General features: G+C 37.3%; 1 protein-coding gene across 5 annotated transcripts in view; it reads left to right on the top strand.

Annotated features, from left to right (window-relative positions):
* Nucleotides 1-11,580, top strand: part of MYO1B (myosin IB) — a 108,363-nt gene extending 96,783 nt beyond the window's left edge. For all 5 annotated transcript variants that reach the window (XM_077785145.1, XM_021531365.2, XM_021531372.2 and 2 more), the window contains 5 exons: nt 689-795; nt 3,218-3,350; nt 4,854-5,006; nt 5,880-6,007; nt 8,587-11,580. In XM_077785145.1, the coding sequence (XP_077641271.1) occupies nt 689-795; nt 3,218-3,350; nt 4,854-5,006; nt 5,880-6,007; nt 8,587-8,710 (645 nt within the window). In that variant the 3' untranslated portion in view covers nt 8,711-11,580. The remainder of the gene's footprint in view (nt 1-688; nt 796-3,217; nt 3,351-4,853; nt 5,007-5,879; nt 6,008-8,586) is intronic.
* Nucleotides 11,581-12,326: the final 746 nt, after the last annotated feature.

Below are 12,326 nucleotides of genomic sequence, written 5' to 3'. Positions count from 1 at the left end.
CTGCCTTGGGCCTGCTAGGGATATAACTATACTGGCTACTCCTTTCTGGGGCTAGGGAGGGAGGTTTGCTTCCTGCCATCAGCCTGTTAATTAATAGCTTGTAATACTTGTGTCCATGGCCAGGACTTAGACCCACACTGGAAGTGCTGGGTGGAATTTTTTACTTATAAGCTGTGGTTAGCTGAAATTTGTTTTGGATCTTTGGATGGAGAGAATCTGTACAAGTGCTGATGGGATGTTTTACTGATCTTGTGGGCTGTGTTTTCTGTGAATTGTCAAGGAACAGGTTTTCTTTCTGAGCCTGCAAAACTCATCCTCTCAGCTGTCTTTTTCTTCCTCTCTGCCTACATAAACTTCCAAAATTGTAGAATTGTATTTATATTTTTTTGAACTTTTTTAGTGCACTCTTCCAATGAATGGTGTCTCATAGATTAAGCTCATGTTTGAGTGCAAAATACTTAGGAGAGATGTTTTATATATTGTTTCTGGTGTAATTCAAAAGTATCTAGAATGGCTGAGGAGAAAAACACCTCTCCTGTTTGTTATCAGTGGCACGTAGGATGGAGCTGAATCACTTCAGAAGCATACAAAGAATGTGCATCTTGAGCAATGAGCAAACATTAGTCTGTGGTGCTGTGAGATTGGGAAAGATAATTTTATGGTTTGTTTAATATATCCTGTTTTGTAGTGTAAAAAGTACAGAGATCAGTTCACAGATCAGCAAAAGCTTATATATGAAGAAAAACTGGAAGCGAGTGAACTTTTCAAGGACAAGAAGGCTTTATATCCAGCCAGGTAATGACTGATTCTGCTGCTTTCAGTGTACAACAAATTCAATATCCTCACATAGATTTGGGAAACTAAGCAGGATTTTGCTTTTTATCTTAAGCAGGAAAGTGCATTTTCCTTGCTTGACAACATCTCTCCATCATTTGCCTTTACCATCCTGAAAATTGACCTCAGTTGGAAGCAAACTTAAATGATGTTACAGCCACCAGTCCTGTGATAGCAAGAACTTCTGTCCAGAATCCATGGTAGTTTGTTGTCTAATCCCCCTTGACATGCTCATGCTGTACAAGTTTGGGGAACTTGCAAGAGGGAACAATTTTCACCTTTTTCCAGGAAACAATTTTCACCCTTTCCCCTCATTCCCTTCAGGCTGTTTCCTGCAGTAATAACTCAGAGTGAGCTGGAAGGCTCTAAGTGACAATGTCACTCACTCCCAGATGAGCTGTGCTGAGGAGCTCTCCTGTGTTCAAACTTAGCACATTCATAGTGCTCTAAGGTGAAGACTGAGTAATTTAAGAGTTTAAAAGAAATTTACTTAAAGATACTTGAAAGAAATTTATATTTCCATTTTAGAATTTTTTTTCTTTTAATAGTGTGAAATCTCTGCAAATATGTTTTTTTGTTTCTCAGATTATTGAGTTCTTTGAAACTGATAGATTCTTGTCATTGCTATTTATAGAGCCAGCATTATTCAAGAAAGTGAAGTAGTATTTAATTTTAAGGAATATGCTTATTTTGGTATGCAGTAAAACTGACAAAAGAGAGATATGTTGTCCTTGATATAAGTTAGCTTACACTTTTTAAGTGAATACAAGCTTATAAATTGTGTTTTTTTCTTGAAAACAACCATCTTGTCCATTGAGAGAGAGTTCTCTCTTAGCAGCACAATTTGAGCTGAACAGGAACAAACAGAATGAGAAGCAAGGTTCAGCAGAGGGAGGAACAGGGATCTACAAGAGTTTATGGGAACAGTTCCATGCATGGACAAGCTCTGCTTGTTGTTTGTGTGTTTCCTTGGTTTTGTGTCATTTTTTTATTGAGACATTTCCTGTTTTCCTGTAATGTACTCGGTATATGTTTCTCTTTTTTCCCCCTTCAGTAGATCACTCATTTAATGGCTATATATGCTAGCTTGTGGTTTGTTCCTTATTTGCTTTGGGATGTCTTTTTATGCTGCTGGGAAAAGAGAAAGATGGTGCCTTTGGACTTTCCTATGAGCAAGCAGGTTTTTTTACTTTTTAGTCAGTATACATCTGCTCAGCATAGAGCTCCTTGGAAAGGAAGGAATTCTATTTATATCCCTGGTTTGGTACTTTTTACACTGAGGCTGAACAATGAAATAACCTACAGCAAAATATACACACACATACACACATATATATTTATTTATTTGAGTCATTTTTATCCAAGACATTCTTAAGTGCTATACGTGCTAGAGGAGCTGTTGATTCATTTCAGTTTTAGCTATAACTTATCATCATTTGATCAGGGATGAAGTCCACAGGGAATCTACTGTTTTGCTGACTATGGTTTCATAATGGTAATTAATAAAGACCAAAAAAACCCAAAGCTCCAACATGGTGGAAAGTTGGAATGCTTTCCCTACCCTGCATTCATTTAGAAACATTTCCATGTCTTTTTGTCTGGTATCCAGAGCTGATTAGCTCCTACTGTTGTTTTGTTGGGGTTTCTTTTTTGTATTTTTTTTTTTAATTTGCCTAAGGGTAGAAAAAATTATTGAATAAAGTTTCTGTTTAATTTACATGATAATGGTTCATAGGATGTGGCTAATTTTCTGTCTGTAGTATAATTATTTCAGGAGAAAGAGGGACTTGTGGGTACTAGAATTCCAGTATCCTTCCTCTTCCTTCCCATCTCCCTGTGTGCACGAGATGCAATGGCAAAGGCAGTGCTGTTCCACATAATGCATTGGTTTCTCTTGGGCTCGTCTTGGCAAAGCTTTGGCTGACGTCAAATCACCATTTTTAAAGTTGCAGACACAATATCAATTCATAGTGAAGCCCTTATTTTAACACCCTGAGGTGTGTAAAGATGGGGGAATTGGCAAGTGCAGCAGATCTTGACAAGGAGCTGCTGCATGCTGCACAAACAAGGCAGATCTTGAAGGCGAGTTCATGTCTGCCACTGACGTCCTGCCTGTCAGTATCAGTCGTGTCAGCCCTACTGGGGTTTTATTTTCTGTTTTCACAGAGACTCACTGGGTGATTTCAAATCACAGTTGACTGCATCTGCAGGGATGTTCGTGTGTCTGATATCCAAAGCAATTGGGCCCATTTAATTGGAAAATGCTTCCAGAGCAAGGAAAAACCCCATTCTATTCTGTCTTTGGTGATAACTTTCTCTTCATTTACCATCACTGAAAATGATGCTTGGTGCATCTCCTCATTGGTTCATGTTTCCTTTGCAGTGTTGGGCAGCCATTCCAAGGAGCTTACCTGGAGATCAGCGAGAACCCCAAGTACAAAAAGCTCAAAGATGCTGTGGATGAAAAGATCATTATTGCAGAAGTTGTGAATAAGATCAATAGAGCCAATGGGAAGGTAATCACATGGATTTGATTTATCCAGAAGGGTAGATCATTTTGGTTACAAATGCACTGAAAGCAAGACTCCTATTAGTCTGAAGATTTTAAAATAATGTGTATTTTTAAGGGCAAGACTGGAGATGTTGGTTTTATGTACTGTGGTGATTTTAAACACCTCTTTAAATTTACATAATGATTACTAAATTCTTGTTCTGTATTTTCCAGTGACTTTTCCAAACAAAAAGGATATCTCATCAACTGGTAACAGACTGTATTGTGTCACAACTAAATGTAGTCTCTGTACTCAACTAAGATCTTCTATTTGCCAATTAAAGAAAATAAACATTTAGAGAATATCATACTCAAGTATTCAGAAAACTTAACTTTTCAATGTCCATGTTGTCAGTCAAGCTTCTGATTATCACATTTCATTATCTTTTAAAATTATGAGTGGCATACTCTTCTAGCTTTACCTGTCTTCCAAAGCTCTTTGGAGCGAAGAGGCAAGTTTCTTGTATCATTTGAATAAAGTTGTTAAAGTTGGGTACCTTTTTATTCTGACAACATAGAACATATTTTGCATTTAAATTATACTTATTAAAACAGGAAGTATTATTCTGCCTTAGTAAACTTAATTGTTTTCACCATATCTGTGTAAATATTAGAAGTAGTAGATCTTAACTTCTCAGATGTAGATGTCATTCATGCATTTGTAGGAATGAAATTAGGTTACCCATTGTTGATGCCAAGTTAATTTTCTGGTTTAGAAGAAACTAGTTAAATGAAGACAATATCTTTCCTGTACTTTCATAGGCTACAGCTCTCAAGGTTAAAAAACAAATTAATGAACTATGGTTCTATGTGCTTAAGGCAGCTACTTCTTAATTTTAATAAAGATTTTATTCTTTTAAAGTTTACAGGAGAAAAATGTGGATGTGGATTAAGTTCTCATTTCTCTTTCTTACTATTTTCTAAGACAAATTTAAGAACACACATTTTATACTTTAAAAACATTTGTCTTTTAAAAATATGAATGCTTATCCTCCTAAAGGGTAATTCCAAGAGATAAAGAGAGGAGGACATAACTCTGAAAAGTACTTATGTGATTTGTGTTGCCCTCCATCATAGTTTTGGTGAATAATGCTGAATATAGAGACTTAGTGTGTGATGATTTTCCTGGAGATTTAAGCAGCATGAGAAATGAGGTTATCCTGATTTGCATAGTTTCAGAGTTTGACTTTCTGAATTTTACAGCTGTAAGCCAGTAATTAAAGGAACTGTTTATACCTAAGCATATGTGCCAAAATGAGCTAAGCTTCTTAGTCTATAATTAGACACATAAATAAATTTGACCTGATTTTAACTGATCTGCAGTTTTTACTGAATATCAAATGTTCACATTTGCTAATGTGGGACAAGCTTTTTAGCTCTGTGAACTCCTTGGAGTCTTAGTGGGTGCTCAGTGAAAATCAGTTTTCTCTTCATGTAGACAATGATCTGCATTTTTGCATTTTCACAGGCTGCGTCCAGGATTTTCTTATTAACCAAAAATAACGTTCTTCTTGCGGATCAAAAATCTGGGACTATCAAGTCAGAGGTTCCACTGGGAGATGTTACCAAAGTGTCCATGAGCTCCCAAAATGATGGATTCTTTGCAGTGCACCTCAAGGAGGTTGGTTGCCACTCCATGACAATATGACTGTTTTATGTGCAGCAATGAAAATCTGTTTGTTAATTATCTTGTAGCATTAAACCATAGGGGTCTAGCTTGTAGGCTTAGAAATGTATTTAACTTTGCCATAGATGACAAAAACCTTTGATTTAAAGCTGCTGAAGCCAAATGAGAACAGTTTATTACATTATGAACAATCATTTAACTGTGAAAATCAGACTTTGTGTTTCACTGCAGTCTCTTCAGGATCAGAGTTTTCCACTTGCAATATGGTTCAGGTACCTTGTGCCAGTGCTTTCCTTACATATGCTGGTAGAATATTTCTCTCTTCTTTATGGGATGCCAAGAAGTCGTTGAGGAACAGTTAATTTGTTACTCAGTTCTAAAGAACTTAGCTCAGTGCTATATTTGCCTCATTGCACTGTAACCATTGCTCTGCTAAAATCATTAAGCTGGCATCTGTATTCTAGCCTAAATGAATTTGAAGACTGTTATATACAGTGTCTTTTCATACTCGCTGCCATCATCCTAATCCTGGTATTTGCTTTTGCTCCTTTCCACAAGTATTGGAAGCTTGCTGGGGTGTATCCAGACCAGGGATACAGAAACACTACAGTTTTGTAGGAAAATGAAGATGGCCTCCTTTAGGGCCACAAGGGATTTTTTTTTCTTTCTCACCTGATTTGTAGATTATTTGGGTGCAAATGATATTTTGATCCTATACACTGCACTGCAATCCCTATTTAATTTGCAAGACAAAAGATTGTTTTCTTGAACAGGGAAGGGAAGACTCCTTGTAGACCCTCCTGCTTGGCTGCCATTTAATCATACTCGAGGTTTTGGTAGTCCTCACTGCTTTCCTTTCTGTTTCAGGGTTCAGAAGCTGCCAGTAAAGGAGATTTCCTGCTCAGCAGTGATCACCTCATTGAAATGGCCACTAAACTTTACCGCACTACTCTCAGCCAAACCAAACAGAAGCTCAACATTGAGATATCTGATGAGTATGTTTCTTGTTTGCTTAAGAGTGCATTTCCTTCAATGCAGCATGCTAAAAAGTCAAGTAGCTGGTGTCAGAATAACAAAACACTGTTGTGTAGCTAATGCTTCTTTTCTCTTGACAGAATACTTGTAAAGAAGGATCCAGTTTTCAGTGTCTACTCATTTATAGTATTCATTTTGGCTTTTATGTCCCTGAAAGTCATTACAGAAAGTGTGCTTTTGTTAAAGTAGTTTCAAATAGGGCTGTGAAGCAGAATTGCTGCTGGTAGAAATAATTGAGAGTTACTACATTGGAGAGAACAATTTTGCATGTGACTGAAAAGTTCACAGATTACTATGAGATGTTTATAGATTAGAGTGGACACTAGGTGCCAAGTTCTTCTGAAAATAACCCTAAAATGAATACAAAGCCTGTCCCCAATCCATTGTAGGTTTATGAGGCTCTATCTCTTGTGAAGCTGTAACAACCTATTGTTGTCTGGGAGTTTTGGTTGTTTAAAAGCTTTGTTTGATGAAAAGTCTGCATCTCAAAATAATATTTATTTCTGATTGGCACAGTTTCATATTTTGGTCAATAAGGACTGCCCTTGTGGTGTTTTTAACTATGGAATAAAAATGTTTGTGAGTGAACTCCTAAAGTTTGCTGAGGAAGAGCCTCCCACTTAGTCCACCATTGCCATGTGCCACTTTTGTTCTGTGAAGTGGCCCCTCTTTTCAGTAATGTTGATTAGGTGGTTTATTCACTTTGAATAAAGAGGAAAATTTGGAACCCTTTAACAATGGTTAAATAAATTTTCTGTAGGCAAAACCTGAACCATTTTATCTGGCTGCACCATGCTCTGTGTGTGTTCTAGAGTCATGGTAGTGGATACAGTTTGTATCTGTTCAGATTTGAGGATTTATTAAAAGGCTAATTTTGCTCTTTCCTTGAAAATAAATCTGCCATTTTCCTTTTTTGTATTACCAGATGTAATTTAATTTCCTCAAGAGTATGTGAGTTTTGATCTCTAACAGAGTGTGGCTATCCCCAGTAAGTTTCTAGTTTAAGGGAGGCTACAAAGGAATAAACTACTGAAGCTAAGTTTAAGCATGCATTGCACTAGTCTGGACAGCCTTGCTTGCCTTAGGTCTGGAAAAGAGCCTGCTTTCAGGGAGTCTTGCTTTTTGGGATGTGGTTTTTGTTTCTTCTCTTGCAGATTAAAAACATTCATGTGTATATTGCTATTGAGTTTGTCCAGACTAAATAATTTTAAGCTGTTTGCTGTTCCATCTCTGATGGTGAAGCCGTAGTCTTCTCCCTGCTAGAGTTTAGACACAAGCACAACTAGGGATTGAGGAGAAAATGTGGCCTTATTTTGACTACCCTGATTTTTGGGAAGGGAGCTGATGTGAGAAATCTGTTGATGCAGGGCTGTGTTTAGGAAGAGACACACCATTCACATGCATAATGTCGGATCAGTGGGTGTAGGGAAATGCAGCGTTGGTGAGGAGACAATGGCTCTAAGAGCTGCAGGCATTTTTGGGTGCAGCTGTAAATGCTGCACCCCAAAAATGCAGTGCTGAGCAAGCTGTGAGTGCCTGGGCTGTGCAGCAGGAAAGCAGGACCCAAGGGCAGCTCAGCTCAGCAGAGGCCACTTCCTCCCCTGAGCTCTGCCGTCAGCTTGATTTGTGGTTTCCGGCTGCAGAGCAAATTCTTTGAAGTTTTTGGCCTCTGCTGGAGGACTTTTTAAGGATGCTAAAAGGGAAAATCGGCTGCATTACAAAGGACTTTTTAGGTCAGCAAACACTGCATGTGAGCCAAGAGGCAGCACTGCCTTGCCTTATGGCTTTTTATCTTGCTATCTAGATCCGTGAGAGGTTTGAGGCTCCACAGGAGCACATTGGGTTTTTGTGGTGTTGTTTTTTCTTAAAAGCAATTCTCCACATTCAATGAGATTTCCCTTCCAGTAAAAAGTGAAGAGTCGAATCCAGATTACTTTACCCTGAACTGTAGAAAATGTCTAAATTTGGAGACTGCTGGACAGGAAGTGAATTTTCCCAGTTGCTGAGCAGGGGGCTATAAAGGCTAACAAAGGATTAGACATATGAGAGCTGCTGAAATACCAGATGGACTAAATTAAGCATAAATCAGAAGAAAACTCCCTATGTTGCTACATAGCGTTGATCTTCCATGAAAACAGAGAAGTCCCTTTGGCCAACGGTGAAGTAGTTGGAAATGGTCTTTGCTGCATTTCTGGTAGAAGAGAAATTCTGTTTCAAACTGCCTTTTTTTTTTTTTTTTCTAAAGGAATAGCAAACTAACTTGTAAAATGTCCACAGTTATAGGCAAAAAACAATTATTAAGAGATACGATCTGAAGGAGATTCTAGCCATACCTAATACCATCTGAAGGAGATTCTAGCCATACCATAAAGTATGGCTTTTTTTATTTATTCCCTAACTCTTTATTATTAATACAGAGTTGAAAATGACATCTTTTGGAGTGATGCTTAGAACCAACAGGAAAAGACTTCTGCCCTTCATGTGTCTTTTTTTTTCTCTCCACTCTCTTAACTAAATTTTTTACCATCCCCTCTTTTAGGTTTCTGGTCCAGTTCAAACAAGACAAAGTGTGTGTGAAGTTCATACAAGGCAGCCAGAAAAATGGCAACATCCCAACTTGCAAGCGAAAAAACAATCGACTTCTCGAAGTGGCTGTCCCCTAACTGCAGCTGGTGACTCCCCCTTTCATGGACTTGTTTCTTTGTAATAGTGCAATTTTAGTGGTTTGGTTTTGCTATTTTTATCCTTTTCTGGAGCTGTTGATGGCTAATAGCTTTAGAAACCCTTGGCAAAACATTTGATCGATCGACTTTGAAATCTTTTTGTTCATGCCAGAGTTTTAACCCTCAAAATGTAGATTTTTATCCAGTGAGGCATTTTTACCAGCTGGCACATATCTGTCATACAACCAATCATTCTCTTTGTTTAGCAGTCGTATTTTAGTGCAGCATATCATAAACCCACATATTAATGGTAACTTACTTGTATTCCTTAGTCTAGAGATCTGCTTAACAGGAATTATACATGGCCTTGATGCTGGGTGGCCATTTGTGCCCAGTGTCCTTTTATCCCAAGCTCTCCAGGTCTTTGGCAGGCTCCTCATGTCCTGCCCCTGCAGAGCAGCAGAGCAGAGGCTGATAAAACAACTCCTGTAGCTCACACTAGGACCTGTGTAACTCATCCTGCTGGTTGGTACAGCACAGAGACATCTAATTCTGCAAAATAGAAGGAATAGATGATTGCACAAGCAGCTACATGCATAATTTTATAGTAAGACATACGGAATTTCGAAACAGCATTTTTAATTAGGTCAGATGTTTTTAATGACTTTATAAAGTAGAGATCAGCAGAATTAAAGAAGCTTTTTCTTTTTTTCACAAAAACTATAAAGTTCAAGGCATATTTTCTGTTCTGCTATTCTTCTTTTAAATTATGATTTAACATTAGAGCCTGAAAAATGCAATAGTATTCATAACACAAGTAAATGCTAGTTATTTAAACAGTTCGTTATCAAGTGAAAGGTTTGAGCCTCTCTTTTAAATATTGGCATGTACAATGTGCAATAAAACATACGTGACATTTTGTGAGATTATTTATAATACACTTTTGTGTGGAAGAGAGAGGATTGGTGCAGACTGCATAGACAATGTAGGGATTAAAATAGATCTGTGTTGTTAATTTGCAGTTTTTAGAGTGTACACTACAGTTGTCGATTTGGGAAGAATACCTAGAATTAAAAAAAAGAAAAAAATCCTTAATTTGAGGGTCTGTATATAAATTGGTATTATGATAATAAAACTGTTCTAATTCTGTGCTGTTTGGTACTCCTATGTTATAACCATATTTTTGTACTCCAAACTATTTTATATAACTCGTGTGCCTGATGTAAATGCGTGCACAGAAAATACAATCAAGGGCCGCATTATAAACCTTCAGTGTAGCTGATTGCACTTAATCTTTTATAAGCCAGAAGCATTAGCTGAAATCCTTGAGAGGAGAGATGCTTTTCCAGAGGGAAGGAACTGCTCACGTGAAGGGTTTGTGGGATGTGCCTCTGTGATTTGTCGATGCGAGGACACTGGAGAAAGCGCCTTGTGTTTTTGTGGTCTGATATAGGACAGAGTAAGACCCTGGCTGTCTGATGTGCAGTGCTGGAAGCCCAAGCATAAATAAAAGAAAGAGAAAGAAAAGTTCAGAGTCTCCTTCCTCTCCCGGTGGTGATGTGATGTCACATTCAAGGTGGTGATGTGATGAGGGCTCCTCTGGGTAAAGTTCAAGGTTAAAACGCTGTTTACTGCAATAGGTGTTCAAGTGCTAATTGTTATTAGTCTGAAAAATACAACTGGCTTGGGTTACACCACCCTCTGCTTTGGGATTAAATAGTTTTCCTATGATTTGGATACAAAGCAGTTGTTTTAACAGGCTGCTTCAGTGTTGCTGTTAAAAGTCCATATGTGTGACCTTGAAAGGTGGTAGTAATCAAAGGATGTATTTCCCCAACTGACAAAAAGCTGCCTCTTCCTGATAATTGTAGTTCGAACCCTTCTTTAATAAATGAGTCAGGTTAATAGTTTAATAAAATTTAAATAATTTTACATGTATTGCAATTATAGATGCTTGCATAGAAGATTTTAGAATCGATTTGTGATGCAAAATTATGGTACTTGAAAGGAATTATTCCATTGCCTTAAGACAGCACGTCATAATGACAATGTGCCATTTAAAGCTCCTAATTCTTTTACTAGAATTTCTGCTTGGGGAAGATTGGAGATTTGGTAAAACTGTTCAGTCTTGGAAATGTTGCAGTAAGAACCACATGGAGAAAATTTTGAAAATTAATAAAAAGTAAGGAAAACAAACATTTTAAATCAATGTAATTCTGTAGTTGCTTGCAGGTAAGAAACGGGAGAGTTTGGATTAAGAACATCTGGCTATTTGGCCCATGAAACTAGGGTATTACAGGATAATATTAGGATATTTGTCCCATCCCAGCCAGCTCGAGTACACATCCCTTCCATTTTTTTGACCTTTGCAGCAAGTCATAATAGCCTGCAAAAGACTGGAAGAGGGACAAACTCCTCACCTTGGTTTCTCTTGTTTCCTCTCTTTTCTGGACTCTTACCATTTCTGCCTTGCACATTAGCTGGTACTTTGTGACAATTATCTTTTGACTCTTGAATAATTCTCAATGTACAGAGCAAGTTTTGCTGAACATGAATTGTTAAGTATTGCTAGGAGAGTCATGGTATCTTGATGTTTAGATTTAAGTATCTTGAATGTTGAAAATAAAAATGCAAGGCCACTGAACTACCTAGCTTTTTTTTTTTTCCTCCCTTCTGTTTTCTTTTATCACTGTCTATCAAATGGAGTTGTAAAGAGAAGAGCATTCCTCTTATGGTGCTGACCTTACTTTTGCATCCTTTTACTTTGTAAATGCTATTCTTTCATCTCAGAGCTGGGCAAGGATCATTAAGAAAAAAAAATTGATGCATGATGCTTTCTAGAATAAAATAAAATTCTATTCCTAGACCTATATTTTCTCTATATCTGTATCTTTCTTACTGCAAAAAGAGCAGGTGAGTTGTTTTTAGATCAATTATACACAACACTGGTGTGTGACTTGAAGAAAGTTTATTTTGTATGTGATGCCTTAAGAGGCATCCTCAGTGATTCGCAGTAACAATTTTTAGTCTTTTCCTGATCATAATTTTTGCTAAAAATTCTACAAACTCAACTTTTCTACATTGTTTCAGACCAATTGCCTGAGAACAGTATTACAGCCAGTTAAACCTGGTTTTTAAAAATGGCTTTGTGCTCCAAACCTATCATATTCCATGTGTTATGTCTTGTGATGTTTCTGTCAATTCTATCCTGATCTTTTTTAAAATATTTTTGTTCACTATACAAATTATGGAAGAAAAGAAACTAAAATGTAAATTCAGGAAAAGCATATTCACTTTTAATTTGCCTTTTTTTTTCTTTGCCAAATTGAAAGCCTTTTTCTATACATTTATGGGGGGGAAAAATGAAGACTGAATTCAAAATTTTTATGTGAAATGAGAGAGTTTTCCCCCAGTCTGTGAAAACATCACTGTTAATTCTTAAGCTTTTGAAGAACACAACATATTTTCCATATTCTGTAGGAAATGATCATAGTTATTTTCAAAAGAGTGCTGTGTAGTGTGATGGTGATGGGAGATGCACACACCTTTGCTGCTTTGGGCATTAGACCTTCCCAATAAACATTTCAAAGACAGAGCTGGGCAGGACTCTGGGGAT

The sequence above is a fragment of the Lonchura striata genome, chromosome 8 (genome assembly GCF_046129695.1).
Source record: "Lonchura striata isolate bLonStr1 chromosome 8, bLonStr1.mat, whole genome shotgun sequence".
Taxonomy (NCBI): Eukaryota; Metazoa; Chordata; class Aves; order Passeriformes; family Estrildidae; genus Lonchura; species Lonchura striata.
The sequence above is the reverse complement of the archived record's forward strand: the minus strand, read 5'-3'. Positions and strand labels throughout refer to the sequence as shown.